Below are 21,091 nucleotides of genomic sequence, written 5' to 3' on the forward strand. Positions count from 1 at the left end.
GCAAAGTGAGAAAAAGTGTTTTTACAGGAGAGCACTTTAAGCCGCCTTTTCACAATCTCCGACACTCACATACTCGTATTCCTCCACCCCCTTCATATCATTCTTGATGAATTTTCTCGCAATGGATTGTATTTGTTGCAAGGGAGAAGACACTTGCAAATCATTATGTCAGAGCACCCATTCCCTTGAGATGTACAGATAGATAAAGTGTAAATTAAGCTTTGAAGACAGTTAGTAATGTTTTTGGTTTTGAGAGTTTGTTGCTATCAAACTTCAGAATTATTTTTTGAGCAGATGGATGAATTTAATCAAATTCATGATTAATAATGTTCTTTAATATATATATATATATATATATATATATATATATATGTGTGTATTTAATTTATTATTACTACCATTATTACTGGCTTTAATATTTATAATAATAATAATAATAATAATAATAATTCAGAAAATAGGGAGTACAAATTAAATAATCAATAATAAAATTCCATAATAAAATGCATTCATAAATAAACCAAATACATATTATTAATGTGTATATTTATTATTATTGTTAATTCAACAAATAGTTAGTACAAATTAATATATATGAAGTATATATAAGAAGGTGAATAATATAATATAATCGTTTATATCACACATTTAAGTACAAAACCCTTTTGTGAGCTATTTGCATCTAAAATAGTAAATGGTCTGCACTTATAGCGCCTATTTAACCTTAGCGGTATTCAAAGCGCTTTACACTGTGACTCATTCACCCATTCATACACCAATGATGGTAGAGCTGCCATGCAAGGTGCTAGCCTGCCATTGGGAGCAACTTGGGGTTCAGTGTCTTGCCCAAGGACACTTCGGCATGTGGAGTCATGTGGGCCAGGAATCAAACCACCAACCCTGCGATTAGTGGCCGACCCGCTCTACCAACTGAACCACAGCTGCCTTTTTTTAAAATAAAAACTTCTTACCTGCTGGTATTAAGATATAGTCAATTAAAAGTGAAACAGTCTGTCTGTAAACAATTTTTGGAAAAATTACTCATGTCATGCACAAAGTAGATGTCCTAAACAGCTTGACAAAACTATAGTTTGCCTTAATGAAATCTGTGGAGTGGTTACAAATTTAGTAAATCTAAAGTAAATCTAGTAAACGTGGAAGGTGTTCAGAATAAAGTTCAGGACAAAAATCATTGATATTTCTCACTTCACACTCATCGTTTTGCATGACTGCATCACACTTGGTTGGGTGGTCACAAACGGTCTAGTCACACAAGTTGAAATATTTGAATACCGGACAGTGAATCACAGTGAAATTGGAAATGGTAGGTGGACTTGTCTTTATCTAAAATCGGTCTATACTTAACGAAATTCGAAACACTGGCCCCAGTGGCCACAGCAGTGAGTGTTGTTGGGCACATGAGCATGTGTGAGCTCCAATTTCCAGGAGGAATGTATATTTTATAAACTGTTACCCCCAAACCTAACCATCCATGGAGTCAATCTTTTATGTTAGAGGGAAAAATGCAACTTCTGAAACACACGCTCGTCACTGATTACGTGAACGTGATTACTTCCCGGTTTTAACACGAGGATCTGAACCCAGGTCTCCCTGTTGCAGCTGAAGCAAAGAACTTCTGGTCGCACCACAGGGGAATGTTTACATGTTGGAGCAGATGCAAAATTGTCTCATAGGAGATGGCACTTGTAGGCGAGTCGGCACGATACCGGTACCGGAACTCTCAGAAACAACATGCCGACTTGCTGTGTGATCATGTTGAGTCGGAACCCAATGCAGACCTCTTGCAACACTCCACTGGAAATAAATGCCTTCTTGTGTATCGCTTATCATTTGTCAGATGCTGTGATAAGGCAGATTAAAATTTAGCGAAGAACCGTTCTTTTGTGAAGAACCATGTTGGGCTGTAAGGGTTCTTAACTTGCTAAGTGCTCTTTTGGAGATTAAAACAGTTCTTGTTTCAGGATAAATTCTTCAGATTAGTACTGGTTCATGGGTTAATTGAAGCACCAGATACACAGATCTTTACAGGTAGGATGGTTTTCTAAAGAACTAGAGTATTAAAAAGTTATTTGTGGTACTTGGGAGGCTTTTAGTTTGTAGGATCGATCGTAGGATTGGCAGCGGTGCGGAGCAAGCTCTCTCCTAGCGCTGTGAGCGCCTTTGACAGGATTTCGTCTGCCCCAGTGGAAACACAGCCTGAGAAAGCCGAACTGCTTGTGTTTTAGCGACACGCAGTAAATATCGAAAATTCCTTAAAAGCTTATCGTGGAATTTCTTTATCGTGATATATAATGATATCGTTTTATCGCCCAGCCTGATCACCAACTTCACTCACACCTTTAGTAGTGTAGTTTTGCTGATTGCATATGACAGCTACAAAAGAAGCTTTATTGCTTTATCACCAGACATCACTTTAGCACACTGATATAATTGAAGCTTTATACAGTATCTGCTCAAGAGTGCAAACAAAACTTGGGAAAAGGTGGAGGTACTGTAAGACTTTACCTGATAAGCAGATGAATGTGGTGTAGTCTCCCTGACCTCCTGTAGCCAAGAACGGGATTTTCTTCTTTGTCCTCCTTTTCACCAGGACAGCCGCCAGCATTCTTTCATCATTGGGAATAAAGACTTCCTTGTTGAGGGCCGATTTGCCACTCATTGTAGCTGACTGTGTAGGCAGACACGGCTGGAATCTCTTTTAAACTCTGATGTGAGAGATGTCGAGAAAAAAAAACTAAATTTCTAGCATGACTTCTTCATATGGCTACAAACACACAGTCAGTTTTTGGAATGTACAACCACATTTACTAACAGGTGTGAGTCTCAAAATATTCTGTTCATACAGTAGCAAGTAAAGTAAAGTTATATAGAGTGCCCCGACTGCAGGATTACTTTGTCATGGTAACGAACCTTTAAAATTAGATATAAAAAGTAAACAGCTGCCTAAATGGCACCTTTAAAACCTATCATAAGCCACCATCAACCGGTCGGATCACCAGTGAACAGAACTAACACACAAGTGGATAACAGTACAGGCCAAGGACGTCCAGCCATCACCTACTGCAAACAATGTCAGGTTAATGAAGGCTACTTTTAAAACATTATTGCATTGCTGATCATGAAAGTAATTATGTTACATTTTACCATTTAATGAAGAGTAGCGTGTAATTTACTTTTGCATTAAAAGTGCCCTTTCTCACCGTTAGACAGTTGCATGAGAGCGCACACACGTGCAGGGAGAGAGAGAGAAAGTGTGCACGATCATGCAATTGACGGTGAGAAAATGACACTGACTCAAGCTTGGTTAAAAGGAAAACATACTTGGTTTAAGTTGTGTCCTTTCATTTATTTATTTTTATTTGTCAAAAGACAATCAATATTTTAAAGTTTCCATCAATGTTTTTAAAAATCAGTAAGTGACAAAATATTTTTGTACGCAATCTCTATCACAAACCCACCGGAATTCTTTCAAGAACCCGCAGGGGTTCGCCAAGCCCCATTTGGGAAACCCTGTTATAATCGATAATGGATCACTAGAGGGTGCCGCTCGTTCACACAGTGCTGCCTGAAGCGTTAAATGTAGACTGTATTTTAAAACAGCCTTTTGAGGTTTCGTGAACACGGTAGGCCATATTGTGATTTTAATCTTAATTCAATCAATCATGCCGCATATACTGATGTTGCATAAGTCAATAGAAGTTGAGCGCTTCTTAATGGATACATTCGCTCGCATAATCAATTAATCACGGCAGGCTGAATAGCACATTTCTACAACTGCATCGGTAACTGACAACTAGTGCTTTTACTTCAAGCTCCAACCACACCACTGAGAAGTACATAGCTGCAGGCATTGCTCCAAAAGGTTTGGAAGCTCCGAACTGTCAGCAAAGATCCTTTGCTGACAGAAAGGGTCCTCTTACCTAACCCTTTTCCTAACCCTAACTGTCTGTGGAGGTGTAGTCCCCTTTTGGATTTGGCGAAATCCCCTTTTTGAGTAACCCCACCCCCTTCTGGAGAAACTTTGCACTATTTTGGAAATTATGCCTCCATTTGGAGATCTCCGGCCTGCAGCTATACCTACTTGGCACCACTAAGTGTCAGTATTAAAGTTTTCCTGACAAACCACTGGACAGTGCCACAATGATTTGGATGAATGAATTAATGAACGTTACATTTATATAGCGTTTTTCTGACACTACACTCAAAGCAATTTACACAGTTAGCAGGGGACTCTCTTCAACCACCACCAGTGTGCAGCTGTTGGTGGAGAGGAGAGAGTAGATTTATAGAGCCAATTCATGAAAGGGGATTATTAGGAGGCCATGATTAAGAAGGCCCAATGGGGAAAATTTGTCCAGGACACCCTAACAACCTTCCTCTTTACGACAGGTGCCCTGAGATTTTTAATGATTGTCGCTGGATTGTTTTCTGGTTCCGGTCTCCATAAGATGCAAAGTAAAAAAACAAGTGATCCAGATGGAGAAGAACCCTTTTTAGTGTTAGCTAGAGTAAAAACAGTAACAGAATATCTACTGGTTGACCACTTTCTACAATCCCATAAGATATTCTTTATTATAAACTGCCATAAGTGACAATACAATCATCTAGTGTCACATCAAACTATTATTAAAGGCTTACGCCGACAAACAAAAAGCTGCGTATTGCAACTGTTGCTGCGGTCACATTTATAATGCATGAACACTGTAGGCTATACATTATTAATGAAACTCATATGAAAGAGGATTGTTGACACGTTAGGGAATAATACAACACTGGACCAAAATTAAGTTCTGAATGGTAATAAAATTAGACCTCATTTATAAAAAACAAACAAAAAGGGGGTTTAAAAAGTGTCAAGGCAGATGGCTGATCTCCAAAAACCTTCAAAAGCCAAAACCATTCACATAACAAACACTGGCATGTGCAGCCTGAGGATACATAAACGACAAACGGCATTATGTGCTGGCATATTGATGACTGCATAAATTAATGAAGCCTCTAAAAACACACCAGTTAAAGATCCACATATACACTCACAAAGCCCTGTTAGCAAACAGCCTGCAGGTTGTTGTTTTATTTGCCATCAAATGACAATGCTGCTGTTGTCTCCATGGCACACTGAGGTCCCAACAAAGAATATATCCAGGCCCTCTCAACCAATTTCTACCAAAATACAACCTCTCTCAGAACCACAAAAATCTAGAGTTGCGGAAAACCCTTCGTTGTTGCCAAAGGTTTGCTGCAGGTTCACCACTACCGGTGAAGATCTGCAGCCTTCTTATAAATATTTGTGGCAAATAGCTAGCTAATTTGCATGTGAAAATAACAAATGTGAACTTGCAGCAAGTTTGCCAGAAATCTATACATGTTTTGTAAGGTGGCCCGAGTTTCCAGTGACTTTGAAAGCCAAACAGCAATGTCGTCTTCTTCTTCTTGTCGATCACTCAAATGGACATGCCGGTTCTATGCGCAAAGGTTGCCGTGCACTACAGGTCCTCCAGACTGCCAAAGAGCTTTCTTTGCACCGTGGTCTCCTCCGCCCAGATCTGGCGTCTGAGGCCCATCATGTAGTGGGCAGGACTGCAGTAGATGTTCCGTTTTCATGCTGTGACAGGGACACTGGTCTGACTGGCCAATACTGAACTTGGTGAATAGGTGGTAGTTCATTCGGTTGTGGGACAGCAATGTAACTAGTGCTGTAACAACTAATCATGAAAATAATCAATAACGTATTTCATTATCGATTAGCCGGATATGCGTGCCGTGCATAGAGAAACTCTGTGAGTGATGTCACTTTAAAGCAGTGAAAAAGTTAAAGTGGAAAATAAACACGACCCAAGTTGTCCATCGCACGAGAGAACTTTATTAACACTTCCCTTACAAAAAAATCTAGAGTTCTGATAAACTAAGACAAACACATTTGCCTCTCAATATTTTCACATGCAAATGAGCTTGTGATTCGCCGATAAAATGTTTGCCAGAAGTTTGCAGCTCTTCACCGAGGTCAACATGAAGCAAACCTTTGGTGACAATGAAGAGTTTGACACAAGCTTTGACAAGCATGGAAATGCACAAGACATCAGGAATATCCTCCACAACATTCATCAAGGTTCCTGATCCATCTTGGAGCGATTCATTAAAGCTTGTGAATCTAAAGATCCAATTTGAGTTTTTAATGACAACCTGCATGTGTGCATGGCTTCGAGAGAGCAAATATACATCTGTGGCGTACTTAAACTGTTTCTTTAATTTGTTCATATTACTTTTCTTTTTATATTGTTTCTTGCTCTTGCTATGCATTATTATTTCCGTTTAATCTCATGTTATGTGCTGTATAGTCTTCATAAGTTAAAGATAAAGAGTTGTCTCCATTTCAAGGTCACCGATGTTGTGAAGCAGTCATTTTCATTTGTCTTTGATAGAATAACAATTGTTGAACTTGTGCTGGTCAGACAAAGTCCGACTGAGCATTGAGAAACTCAAAATTAAGATTATTCAATAAACTCAACTCATTTTTACCATCACTTTGTCTGCTATCTTCTGCTTTATTTCCTGCTACATATGCACTCTTGGGCCGGTAGAAGAGTTAACATAAGCTGTTGATGTTAATCAAACATTCTTGACGTTGTCGGTCAGAGAGCATGATTTAACATTCATTCGGCCTGATGGCTAACAAGGCTGTCAATTAAAAATACTAAATTCAAATATTCATAAAAATTAAGATAAAAACGCACAAATTGTGGACAGGTGCGAAAACACTGACAAAGACCTACGGGCCGTTCAGACCAGTCGCGTTCTTCTGCTAAAATAACAGGTGCAGTGAAATGATTGTAACAGAACAACGGTGTCTCCAGACGCATTTGAAGGTTGAATGTCCTTTTAAATTGACACGGTATCTTAATAATGAAGTGTTCCTGCACAAAATGTGGCACAACTGACAAATACGTCCGACTTGGTGCATGTTGTAGTAAAGACGGATGCAAAAATGCATTTGGAGTGAACAGCCCCTTAGATGGATGCATTTATGAAATCAGGTCTTTAAAATGTATATATAATTAGAATTTTGGTAATACTCAAGTAAAACTTTTTAAATCAGTTTTTCAGCCCTGTTGACAGCCCTCAAGGACAGCTCAGAAATTGTTTGGGTTGCAATAGACCTTTTGCCAAAACTCCCAAACCATCTTATGACACTATCAGTTAGGGTTACGTTTAAGGTTTAGGGTAGGGAGGTCGGTTTTGTTGATTTAAATCTCAATGGCGCATTAACCTTAAAATCTGTTTGGGAGAACTTTTTACCTCGCAACTGCCACCATACGTATAATGAACCATGCCATTTTGCAAAAATGTTGCCACGTTTTCTTGATGACATCAGGCTCAAAATGAGATGGGAAAATCTAATATTAAGCTAAATAAAAACACAGAATGAAATTATATTTGAAATGCATTAGTTTGACAATGCTTGAACAACCCCATTTATTTTTATTATTGGCATTTGCAATACGAAAATACTCCAATTAATTTATTAAATTACATTTTGAATATAGTATTTCTTTCCTGTCTGTTAATAGGAGCATGCAAAGTTTCTGGTATCATTCTGTTATTATTATCCTAAAGAGTGACTCAAATCATACATTGTAACAAAGTTGCATTTAGACATGTTATTTAAATTTGATTTAAGCTACAATTTCAAATGTCTGGCCTGTAATAATTTTACAAAAATCAGATAAAATACAATAGAATCTGAATAAAGTGACCCTGAAGCAGCTCTCATCACTAGAATATTGTACTTCAAATCTGAATAATATAAACTGAGAAAGCGCTGAAGATGTTACAGGAACAATGACTCAACTATTGGAAAAACACTGGACGACGTGTGTCAAATAAAAACTCAAGCAGTCACACTACACAAGCAGAGACACTGGATACATCCAGGAAACACAAAACACTGCTGTTTTACTCCCATCAGCCATCTACAGGCTGTCAAGATTTTACACCACAGAGCGGAAAATCTGACGAGCTGCTCTGAAAAACAAGGAAAACACACGAAGCTTTAAAGCCTGAACAGACTAGATCCTTCCAAAGCAGCTGAATAAAGGACTTACAGTGCTGGCTAAATCACTTTAAAAAAGCAATCCACTACATATTACTAATTGTTTATCCAAAATTGTAATCAGATTACTTTAATGATTAACTTTGTGAAAAAAGTTCTCATTGATTACTTTTAGGTTACTATACTTACAAAAACACTTTTTACAGAAACAATTCATTTTTTTCACACAACAAATGAATTAGAGACTTTACACAACTCAATCTGATGTTAGCATGTAGCATCTTAAGCCAAGGAGTTTATAAACATACATATGTAGTACATATGAACACTGTATGTAATAGTACATCTTTAATTAGCTGGAAACAACTGCAAAACAAAAACACTGATGAGAAAATTGATCTCTTTGTTCTAATATATCGACCCCTTTTATATATGACCCGTCATTATTTTTGCAATCCATTTGGTAACAAAGTGGCTATTCAGGATTTTCTCTCCAAGACGTTGCAAATAGCAGAAAGATGACTGACAGTATGTCCTTAACACTGTTTATACCGATGCTTTAACTCGCTTAACTCTGATACATTTTTCACACTTCAATTTAATAGTACACCATTCACACACACACACTGTGGACTAACTGCAAGAAATTATCATTTTTTCTGAAACCTCCCCAAATTAATTCATAATTGTATTCATAAATAATATTTAATGTTTTATAATCTTATGATAGACAAAGTTTTTTTTAAGTCTTTTTTGTTGTTGTCACAACTTTGTAAACATGTAATTCTGGTTCTGTTCACTCAATCTCACTTTGAAAATAATTTTTGCTTTCCACTAGATGGCAGCTAAAAAAAAACTAGAAAAAAAATTCTCTATCACATTCCATCACAATATACAGATGTGAAATGTAGGTGGCACGCTAACACATTTTAGCCCTCACAGACGTGCTCGTCCATAGACATTCAGTCTAATTTTCAGTTTATGCACCACCTTCAGTGTTTCATTGAATATCTCGGCCTCCGAGTGGACTAGAAGCTCAATCTAGGTGTCATTAGAAAGCTGATACATGTCTTTGCAAACACATATTTTTATGAGGATTTGATTAGTATGTTTTTCCTGCTGGATGGTATATTTTGTTCTGGACATCTAAGATATAACATTGGATTATTCAGCCAAGCAACCCACAGACAAGTAAAAAATGGCTAATGTTTAGACAACTGACTAAGGTAAAAGCAGACATAAAGTTTTTAGCTATTTGGGGCTTTCAAATGACTGAGCTGCAATGACTGGTGCATATATGAGACGTTTGTATTTGATGACTTACAGAAATCATATTTAATTTTGTGATTCTTTTGAACTGTGGTATTGTAACAAAATAATCTATACAGTAACATTCCTGAGAATGAGCGCTATCATTTGATATATGACGTCTCTATTTAAGTGCCATGTGAAAAACGTTTGTATTCATATTAGCATTTCTACCCCATTATCTCTGAGGGGCGCTAATTTGCGATGCCAATTATTTGTTGTTTTGTTTGTGTAACATAAATGCAAAAGTGATGGTATTTTAAGAAAAGTTCAAATTCGAAGCTTTCGACCCATGTATTCTGGGACTTTAATGTTTTAAGTGTAAACTTTTTTCACGATATAACCCCCTGTGGACCCATCATTAATATGAATATTTAATTTAAGTAATACACTGATGTTGTGCAGACTCAAAGCATACTAGTGCAATATACTTGGTGAGGATAAGCAGAAAACATTCAGAGCAACATAACCTTTTACACTAGCAAGAAACTTTGCTAGACATATTCAGACGGTATAGAAGTGCAGCACACAAAGGGCTGTTCATTTGTCCTGGTGATTCAGCAGAGAACACAAAGAGTTATTAGTGAAGGTGAGAGTTACTGCAGAGAATCCATCAGACAGCCATGATTCAAGTTGGCTGATGTGAACTTCGTTACATTTCAGCAGAACTCCCAAACTGTACCCTAATCTACAATAAATGAGGGAAGAACCCTGTGACAAGCCATAAGAAACCCTACTGTAGTTTTAATCGTAAAGCAGTACAAGATGAAGCTCATACCTGTAGTTAATGACATATAGATCTAGTAAAACAGGACAAATTGTTTTTTTTTTAAAATACAGTACTGCTTTTATGTACATTCAAACTCTCATGCTGGTTTTGAGCATACGGACTTGCCTATGTCTCTCTAACACCAGAATTATAATAAATAGCTGATTTTTTTTTTAATGGTGACTTACACACTAGACATGCACTATTAGATACAATGTTTATTTTGACTTTAAAAAATTAGAAGAGAGTTGCTACTGATGGTACGAGTTACATAACAGAAGGAGAACTGGATCAGTTCAATTTGGAATCGTATCGCTCATTACGATTTGTAGACTGAATCAACCAACTCAACTCGAGATCAGTTTCTCACTGATCCAGTCACAGCGGTTCTCAAGATAACAGCTCTCCGGACGGGAAGATTAGCAGTTAATAATTACTTATATTTTAGTCTGTTCCTCACATAAACATACCATACGAGTTCAGAAGTCTTGGAATATAGCGCAGAAGTCATGTGGACAACTTTCATGGTAGTTTTAAGTGTTTTGACATTTTTGGAGCTTGACAGACATGGTCACTATGAATTGCCATTGAAAGTAAACAAACTGCATGAAGATTTTTGAAATAGTTTTCCAGATTAACAGATTAATTCATTAAAATTAATTAAAATGTAATTAATTTAAGGAAGCCTGTTTCAGCCACTTTTTTTTTTTTCTCCCAATTTATAATGCCCAGTTCCCAATGCGCTCCAAGTCCTCCTGGTGGTGTAGTGACTTGCCTCAATCCGGGTGGCGGAGGACGAATCTCAGTTGCCTCCACGTCTGAGATCGTCAATCTGCACATTTTATCACATGGCTCATTGAGTGTTACAGCGGAGACATAGCATGTATGGAGGCTTCATGCGATTCTCTGTGGCATCCACGCACATCTCACTACGTGCAACACCGAGAACGAGAACCACATTATAGTGACCATGAGGAGGTTACCCCATGTGACTCTACCCTCCCTAGCAACCGGGCCAATTTGGTTGCTAAGGAGACCTCAAACTCACGACTCCAGGTGTGATAGTCAGCGTAAATACTCGCTGAGCTACCCAGGCCCCCTCCGCCACATTAAAAAGTCAAAATTATGAAATAAAGTCAGAATAATGAGATGCAAATGAATAATTTTGCAATAGTCAAAATTATGAGAATGTCAAAAGTATTAAATAAAAGACAATTATTAGATACAAAGTCATAATTATGAGATGCTTAATTAATTTTATGGGATAATAGTCAAAATAAAAAATGTAGATATTAAAATCTAAATTATGAGATGGATGTAATTATTGGACAAAAAGTCAATAATGACATACTAAAGATAAAATAGGATGAAAATAAATTATAGGATGACGAGTCATAATCATGAGATACAACATAAATATTAATGACTTTTTATCTCATAATTTTGGATTTTTTTATTTGAATTTCCTTCATCTTAAAATTTGTACTTTTAATCTCATAAATGTAACTTTTTCTCATAAGGTTGAATTTTTTATTGCACAATTATCTTATAATTTTAACTTAATTTCGAAATAATGCCCATTTCATATTTTACTACAATTTTATCTCCAAATAATGACTTTTTATCTCCAAATTATGAATTTGTATCTCAAATTATAATTTTTTCATGTGCCATAAATCAGCATCCATAAATAACCGTGTTAGTAATGAGTAAATGAGGGCGAGTAAAACGAATCGGTTACCTTACGTAACCTCGGTTCTCTCTAGAAGACGGAACGAGTATTGTGTAAGCTAGCTTACGCTACAGGGAAAGATTCATCTTTTCTGAGATATTGAAGCCAAAAAATTATCCTTAATTTTGTATCCATTGTCAACACAGTGCAGCAACTGCATACCTTGAGCGGGCTAGCTAGCGAGCTCATAGGTTGCTCTGCGGCAACTGCTGCAGCCTATAGACGAACATGAGCGAACTTGCGTCCAATGACAGGCGCCCGCGCCGTCACTGCATCAAAGCCCGCCAAAATGGGCGTGGCTAGAGTGCATATAAGCGTAAGTTCGTAGGCTGGAACCCTGGTTTTCATTGAATGAAGCGAACATCTCTCGTGGTGCGAGCACGGCCGGCTACGCAATACTCGTTCCCTCTTCTAGAGAGAACCGAGGTTACGTAAGGTAACCGATTCGTTCTCTTACGAGAGGTTCCATTGTCAACGCCGTTACGAGAGGTCCCATTGTCAACGCCGTGCGCGCCAAGCATCCACTGCATGAGCCCCGGGGGTGGGGGGACCCGGGGGAGCCCTTGTGAGTGGGGGAATAATATTTGGCCGGCAAGAGTGCGGGCCAGTGTGTGTGTAATACATAAGCACATAGTGGGAAGGAAAAGACAGAGCGGTGGTGCCGGTCTGTGTGGAATGTGTCCCATCAGTGCAGCTCACCAGGGGAGCTGTAGCGTATTAAACCACTAGTAGTTTCAGCCTGCAGGGCGGGCACTTCCAGATTGTAAAATCTGACAAAGGTGGAGGGGGAAGCCCAGCCCGCTGCCACACATATGTCGTGAATGGAAATCCCGCTGGACCATGCCCACGAGGAGGCCATGCCTCTAGTGGAGTGAGCCCTAATGCCTAACGGGCATGGTAGGTCTTTTGACGCGTACGCGGCAGCAATAGCGTCCACTATCCATCTAGACAGTGTCTGTTTCGAGGCGGCGAAACCCTTGGTGTGCCCTCCGAATGAAACGAAATGCTGCTCAGAGCGTCTGAAAGAGGCGGAGCGCGCAGTATACAATCTCAGTGCTCTGACTGGGCAAAGGAGACTGGCGTCGCGTTCGCTATCGGATGCTGGCAGCGCCGATAGGGAAATGATTTGTGCTCTGAAAGGAGTACCGATCACCTTGGGGACATAGCCATGTCTAGGCTTTAAATTGACCTTGGAGTCACTTGGTCCAAACTCAAGACACGCAGCGCTGACAGACAGCGCGTGAAGGTCTCCCACACATTTAACTGATGACAGGGCAGTCAGAAAAACAGTTTTGAGTGAAAGGTATTTCAAATCCACGGATTGAAGCGGTTCGAAAGGGGGCTTTCATAGCTTCGAGAACTACGGAAAGATCCCAGATAGGAACCGATGGGGCGTGGGGGTTCATCCTTCTAGCTCCCTGAGGAAGCGGATGACCAGCTCATTTTTTCCCAGTGACTGGCCGTGCAGGGGTTCAGCTGAACGCCGCGATGGCCGCCACGCACACTTTGAGCGTGGATGGGGATCTGCCCTTATCCAGCAGCTCTTGTAAAAACACGAGCAGCGACGACACCCCACATGTCCGTGGGTCCAGGTCTCTGTCGGTGCACCATTTTGAAAACACAGACCATTTGGACGCATAGAGTCTTCTCGTGGAAAGGGCTCTAGCGTGTATGATAGTGTTTATTACTCCTTCTGGCAAAGCGACGGGTAGTCGTTGATCACCCACGCGTGCAGCCCAGCTCTGGGTGGGGATGCCAGATCGTGCCGCGAGCTTGAGAGAGGAGATCTGCTCTCACTGGAATGGGCCACGGGCTGTCAGTGACAGCCGCGTAAGCTCCGGAACCATGTCTGATTCTCCCAGCTGGGGCTATGAGGAGCACCGAGTGACGCTGCTTCCTGATCCTCTGCATTACCTGTGGCAATAGCGAGACGGGAGGGAAGGCGTAAAGCGGGCGGTTGGGCCAGTCCTGGGCCAGAGCATCCTCGCTTTTCGAGAAAAATACTGGGCAGTGAGAATTCTCTTCTGACGAAGAGAGGTCTATCTCTGCTCTGCCGAATATACTCCATAACTTCTGGACTGTTTGAGCGTGCAGGGACCATTCCCCTGGGGAAATATTGTCTCTGGACAGTCTGTCTGGGCCGCCGTTCAGGTGGCCTGGCACGTGCGTCGCCCTCAGCGAGCGCAGGTGGCACTGGGACCAACTCAGTATGCGTTTTGTCAGATGGAAGAGGTTCCTGGATCTGACACCGCCCTGACGGTTTAGATAGGATACCACAGATCTGTTGTCTGAATGGACCAGGAAGTGGTGACCCTGAATGACTGGGAAGCGCACGAGCGCGTACTCGACCGCTATCATTTCCAGACAATTTATGTGAAGGAGCTTTTGATACCATTCGGCCACTGCCCAGGGCTGCAGAGCTGAGATACAGGTCTGAGTCACTCTGATCGGCTGGCGCCCGTGGCCCAAGCCCGGCGAGACGCTGGTGTTTAGCCAATGCTGAAGCGGGCGATGCACAGTAAGCCCAGCTGAAGTACTGCTGCGGCTGAAGCCATGTAACCTAGCATTCTCTGAAATTTTTTCAGAGGCGTGAGGCTGTTCATCTGAAAGGACGCTGCTAGTCGCTGAACACGGCGCGCTGTGTAGATAAGCGAGCCGTCATCGCCATGGAGTCTAGTTCTATTCCAAGGAAGGAAATTGCCTGACTGGGCTGTAGTGAGCTCTTGGTCCAATTGACTGCAAGGCCCAAACTGTTCAGATGACTGAGGAGAACTGTCCTGTGAGACAGAAGCTCCATATGTGACTGTGCCAAAATCAGCCAATCGTCCAAATAGTTCAGAATTCGCAAACCCTGACTCCGCAGGGGTGCGACGCCGCGATCCATGCACTTCGTGAAAGTACGGGTGCTAAAGACAGGCCGAACGGAAGGACGGTGTATTGATAAACCTGGCCATCGGCTGAATCTCAAGAATGGCCTGTGACGGGATTTATCTGAATCTGAAAGTAGGCATATATCAGATCGAGAGAAATAAACCAGTCCCCTGGCGCATCATGCGCGAGGAGTTTCCTGATTGTAAGCATTTTGAACGGTCTTTTTGCGAGCACCTTGTTCAAAACCCTGAGATCTAATATTGGTCTGAGGCCGCCGTCTTTCTTGGGGACAAGAAAATAACGGCTGTAAAACCCCGACTCGCTCAGGGAAGGTGGCACTCTCTATGGCCCTTTTGCACAGAAGGTTTGCTATTTCTGAACGAAGCATGCAGGCTGCTTCCGTGTTCACAGTAGTTTCGAGCCAGCTCTGAAGCGGGAGGGCGGCGATCGAACTGTAGCAAATAGCCCTGTTTTATTGTGCTTAACACCCATTTGGAAATTCCTGGGATAGCTTTCCACGCTTTGAAGCGTAACGCTAGAGGGTGAATGGCCAAGTCGCCCTGATTGCCGCACACAGCGAGCTGAACAGAATGTGTGAGCGCTTACTGTGCTTATGCATGACTGCTCGCGAGACAGCAGGGACAGGCTGTTCTGTGAGTGACTTCCTGATTGAGGTGAATGGGGAAAGAGTCACATCTGTGAAGTGATGCGCGAGCATAGTCACGGGCATGGGACTTACATACAGAGAGGTGTTTGCTGGCCGTGTGACAGAGCGGGCAGAGAAGGGGCGCTGCACGGATTCGTGGGCTGCTTATTGACTCTAACACTCGAGCTGGCTGTGCCTGCTTTATGTGAGTGGGCTCTGATAGGGACACGGAAGTGTAATGCTTGTGTGTAGGGGTGAACACTGGATTGTGGGCACATTTTCTACACATAAGGCATGTTTGCTTTTCACAAGATTTCTTTGGGTCGCCGTGAAAACGGCATTTGAGTGCAGGCAAGCGGGCAGTATCACCGGCTTGTTGGCTGCTGAATCCACCACTGCAGTAGCCTGAGAGAAGGGGACTGACAGGGGGCAAAGCTTTGACGGTGGTCCAGCCGCGGCGGGACTGAGCCGTCGTTTCCTTAAAGCTAGGAGGACTTCGGTTGCTCAGGTTTCAGCGCAATCTTAGGCCGAGGCCCGCAGGGGGGCGGCGGTCTGCGGCGGCTGTCTGAGCGCGTTCTAGGGCGGCCGCCCTGTCGACGCTGAGAAGCCTGGCTTTGCTGAGCTGGGCGCTGTGAAGAGGCTCGTGCAGGAGGCTGGTCACGTGGGCGGCCTGCAGAGGAGCTAGCACGACGAGGCAGGAAGAGATTCATGGCTTGGGTGGCTTTCTGGACTTCCGAAAAACGGTCAACAATGCCACTCACCGCGGAACCGAAGAGACCGGACGGAGAGAGCGGCGCGTTGAGTGGAGCGCTCAGCTTCTCCCATATCGGCTAGTGTTAGCCATAGGTGTCTCTCGGTGCAGGGCTTGAGCTGCAGCTTTGGTGGCGCGAAGGGCGAGATCTGTCGCGCTCCTTAGATCTGAAACAGCCTCTGGGTGCCTGCCTTTCTCATCCCATTCTCGGAGAAGGTCTGCTTGGAGGATCTGTAAAACGGCCATGGAATGCAGAGCAGATGCGGCTTGGCCGGCGGCGGCATAGGCGCGGCCAACACAGGCGGAAGTAGTTCTGCAGGCCTTAGACGGGAGCACTGGCTTAGACCGCCATCTCGCGGAGGGCGGGCAAAGGTGTGCTGCTACCGAATCCTCAACCGGGGGGATGGAAGAGTAGCCCCTCTCGGTGGCGCCGTCCACCAGAGCAAGAGAGGTGGAGACGTGGGATCGGTTCCTGGCCGAGAGAGGCGCGTTCCACGATTTAGAGAGCTCGGCGTGGAGTTCCGGCAGGAAGGGCCTTTCTGAAGAAAGCAGCCGCCGAGTCTGTTGGGAGCCTGCTCAGAGGGCGGGTGACCACTGGAGCCCGAGGCGGTCGACGGCCTGTGTGAGGAGGCGCGTTAGTTCTTCCTCGACTCCGGCGCGGGTCCTGCTGGATTCCTGGGCCGAGGAGGAGGCTTGGGAGCCTGACCACTCCTCGCTGTCCGAAGCCATGATGGAACAGCAGCCCTTATCCTCCGCCTCGTCATCCGAGATGGCAACAGTGCGGCCGCCGGCGGCAACTGCGCTGGCCCCGGAGGGCGGGGAGGGTGAAAGCGAGGCTCGAGGGAGAGGCTCCGGCGAGGTAGCCGCTTCTAACACCGGTTCCGGCAGCCTTTAGGAGCGGCGCTTCTGTCTGCGCGGCGAAACGAAAGGCGGCGTGGCGGCTTCGGTTTTGAGTGCTTCGAGTCGAGCCCGCAGGGTCGACATCGGAAGCTCCTCGCAGAGGTCGCATCTGCCATCAGCGAGGGCGAGCTCTGCATGTTCCAATCTCAGGCAGAGAGCGCAGATGAGGTGGCGGTCTCCGGCGCTGAGAGGGGCGCGGCATGAGTCACAGGTGGTGCAAGGCATCTTAAAAAAGACGCTCGTTGCTCTTTTTGTGAAGTTCGCTGAGGAACTTGCTTGCTCTAAAAAGGATACGTCGCCGGATGGCATAGCTCGCAGGATGGCTGAAGGTGGCGAAGACGGCCGGCTTCTTCGAGCGCTGTCCAAGCTTGCTAGATGCCCCTCGAACGGCGACGCGCTTCTGCAGTTCAGAGATGCGAAGAGCTTCGCTGAATAGATGAAAATCAGGGTTCCAGCCTACTGAACTTACGCTTATATGCACTCTAGCCACGCCCATTTTGGCGGGCTTTGATGCAGTGACGGCGCGGCGCTCGTCATTGGACGCAAGTTCACTCAAGTTCGCCTATAGGCTGCAGCAGTTGCCGGAGAGCAACCTATGAGCTCGCTAGCTAGCCCGCTCAAGGTATGCAGTTGCTGCACTGCGTTGACAATGGATACAAAATTAAGGATAATTTTTTGACTTCAATATCTCAGAAAAGATGAATCTTTCCCCGTAGCGTAAGCTAGCTTACGCAATACGAGAGAACCTCTCGTAAGAGAACACTGAATGTTCATGTTTTTATCACATCTCCACAGACAATTTCTCATTCTAGGGTGTAGATTTGGCTTGAACATTGGGGGATGTTGCAACATGAAGCATTAACATGTTTCCACTGATTATGGTATACATATGGGGGTTTACTTGCTTGTTTTGATGACCCCCGAAATCTACGCCCCTGCATTCATTCATTATCGCTGTTCTCAAGCAGGACGGATAAATAACAAGTGAAAAACGCTTTAGCTTTAAATCAGTGAGAATCCTGGCAAAAGATGATTTGTTCATCTGAAGAACGTCTATAACTTCAGATTCTTCAAATTAAAGTCAAATGAAAAGTGAAAGAGCACGTGTGACACAGAAGCGCGTGTTGAGTTTCTTCAAGCGAAACTGCGCGCGCTTCTGTCACATTGTTTTTATGAGTAGCGTTTCGCGCTCGGTTACCATGGACACTGACAGAAAGTACTTTTACCGACTTTACAATTAGTTTCCAAACATCTGAGATAATGTAACTGAGGATTAGTCTTGTTTGTTTCTTACCTCACTGCTCGCTCGCGTTCCGTCTTCGCGATGTTATGTCCATCTGCAAACACACACACGGTTCTCCCGTCAGATTGTCACCGATCTGTGATGTTTCTTGTCTCTTAAACGATCAGAGAGTGACGTGATCAGACGTGGCGACTCCCTCACAGTAAAACACAAACAGCGCTGGATCTGCTGGACTTCCTGAACCAAAACCGTGTCTTTCTCTGACACGAATGTTTCAACACATTTATTTAACTAATATTTTCTGTAATGTGTGTGAAATAAATGTTTAACACGATCTACAATCCAACAGTTGGGACAAAATTACACTGAGAGAAAAAAAAAAGACTAGTAAGAGTTTTTTCGCACGTTTTGTTTTCCACAGTAAATTTGAATGGTATAAAATTAAGCAAAATCTACTTACTCTTTGACATAATATTGATTTAATTGAGTGATAAATCTGAAACATTTCAGTTAATACAGTAACTTGCAAATCGGATGTACATGGTTCTTAACTAAATTTAGTATCATTAAAATTAAACATTAAAAAAACTTTTATTTAAACACATTTAATCACGTGTCACATGACAAACAAAAGCCACCACCAAATTACTCAAATTAGCAAATAAATATGACAATCATAAATAATATTTACTAGAGCATTCATTCTTACATGTTTGAGTACAAATGTAGAATTTACTTTATATTTTTTGTTTCACGCTTAAATGTACTTATTCAGTGTAGAAAGGAAACTTTTCTGCTGTATTTACTTGAACACAAAATCATTTTATTCAGTGTAGCTGACCCCCTACTAAGTGATGTGTTCATTTAGGCTAAATCTCAAATCCATTTATCCATTCTGGCATATTTTGCCACATCTAACCTCATATTTCATTGATATATCTCATTCTCATGTTTGTTTAATGTTTGATGCTAGAAAATCACAAAATCACACAAATCAGGATTTTAAACAGAATTTAGACATGTCCCAAATTATGGAGACAGGGTTCCTCCTAAACATCATACCATATAAACAATTAGTAAATAATAATAATAAACGTAAATAGAGTTGTAAGCTTTTAAAGAACTTAGTTTAACTCTGCTCTTATCTCCTCAAGAAAATGAGGATCATTTGACTTTTTAGAGTCTCAAACCCCATTTGTACCCTAGTCATGGTAACTCTGTCTAAAAATGCACCACAGGATTTCAAGTTAAGTCTAAATCAGTTCATTTCCTTGGATTAAAAGGACTCTTCTGGTGTGGAAAGGTTTTGGAAACGTCTTAAATTGTGTTTAATAATGTGGTACACAATAAGCAGTGAGAAGAGGTCAATGAGGAGTCTGGAAACCCAAGAATTTCATAAATGTGAGAGTAAATCCACTGCGTCTAATCATCCACCTGATAGTAAACATGACCTATTGACCTGAAGCCCTTCAATGGTCTCTTCACGAATGTATTGATCATTTGTGGTGTATAACACTAACAAACACATTGATGCATGTTTTTTCCCCCATCAAGTTTTTCTAAATTGTGTCCCTTTAGCAGCTCACATTGGGGGCTGTTTAAGCAAAAATGTATGTGGACATTTGTTTTTTTTATCTACTGGAGCATCTGTCAGGTACATACAGTATACATTTTAAATGTAAAAGTTTAGCAAAGTTCTGGCAATGGAAGGAATAGAAAAATCCAGTACCAAATCCACACAATCTTGAGTTGTGATGTAAAAGTTGTGGATTCAAGATGGCGCCGAGTATGGCTGCTGTGTTGCGAGCTCTGTCACAATGCTGCAGTTTATTGTTTGTTTTGTTAAAAAAAATTTTGTTGTTGTTTGATGTTGTCTGCCTTATTGTATACGACAGACAAACACTTTTGGACATTGGTTCTGCAATTTCACACCGAAAACCGGTCTTCAAATTCCTCAATGCCGACCCGCTGTTTACAAACACGCCAGCGGAGCCCTTTGTCTGGTCTGCCTGGCCGCGGAAACACAGAATGAAAAGGGGAAAAAGTGACGCCGTTCTCATCAGAATAAGACGTCGTGCAAATCCACCCCCGAAATTTAACAAACCCAGTATACTACTGGCAAATGTTCAGTCTCTGGACAACAAGCTCTGCGAGCTGAGAGCGCGGATCTCTTTCCAACGAGAGACGAGGGACTGCTGTGTTATTTGCCTTACAGAAACCTGGCTGGCTGCGGAGATTCCAGACTCGGCCATCGAACCCGCGGGGTTCTCCGTGCACTGAGCGGACAGAGCGAAAGACCTCTCAGGTAAAAGCAGAGGTGGCGGTGTATATTTTATGATCAACAAATCATGGATTGATCAGAGGAACGTACATTTTATCAAGTCTTTCTGCTCCCCTGATCTGGAATATCTCATGCTTCTGTGTCGACCATTCTGGCTACCGAGGGAATTCACAGAGGTCATTATCACAGCTGTGTACATCCCCCCCACAAGCCGACACAGACCGGACACTCAAGGAACTGTATGGGAGTATAAGTGAGCAGGAAACTCCGCACCCTAAGGCTGCGTTCATTGTTACCGGGGACTTTAACAAAGCCAATTTTAAAACAATTGCACTAAAATACCACCAACACATCAGCTTCAACACACGAGGGGACCGGGTTTTGGAACATTTTGGATCATACAGGCAGAAACTGAAACAGGAAGCACCCACCCTCAGAACAATCCATTGCTGGTCGGACCAATCAGACTCTGCGCTACAAGACTGTTTTGATCACATGGACTGGGAGATGTTCCGGTCC

At 42.5% G+C, this 21,091-nt stretch overlaps 1 protein-coding gene across 1 annotated transcript in view; it reads right to left on the bottom strand.

The window, feature by feature from the left end:
• The window catches only part of LOC127662863 (syntaxin-binding protein 6-like), a 75,773-nt gene extending 57,293 nt beyond the window's left edge, over positions 1-18,480 (bottom strand). Inside the window, exons 1-2 of the mRNA XM_052154244.1 lie at positions 18,343-18,480; positions 2,527-2,726 (exon numbers count right to left, since the gene is read on the bottom strand). Coding sequence (XP_052010204.1) covers positions 2,527-2,680 — 154 coding nt within the window. The 5' untranslated portion in view covers positions 2,681-2,726; positions 18,343-18,480. The remainder of the gene's footprint in view (positions 1-2,526; positions 2,727-18,342) is intronic.
• Positions 18,481-21,091: the final 2,611 nt, after the last annotated feature.

Source organism: Xyrauchen texanus, chromosome 22 (assembly GCF_025860055.1).
Source record: "Xyrauchen texanus isolate HMW12.3.18 chromosome 22, RBS_HiC_50CHRs, whole genome shotgun sequence".
NCBI lineage: Eukaryota > Metazoa > Chordata > Actinopteri > Cypriniformes > Catostomidae > Xyrauchen > Xyrauchen texanus.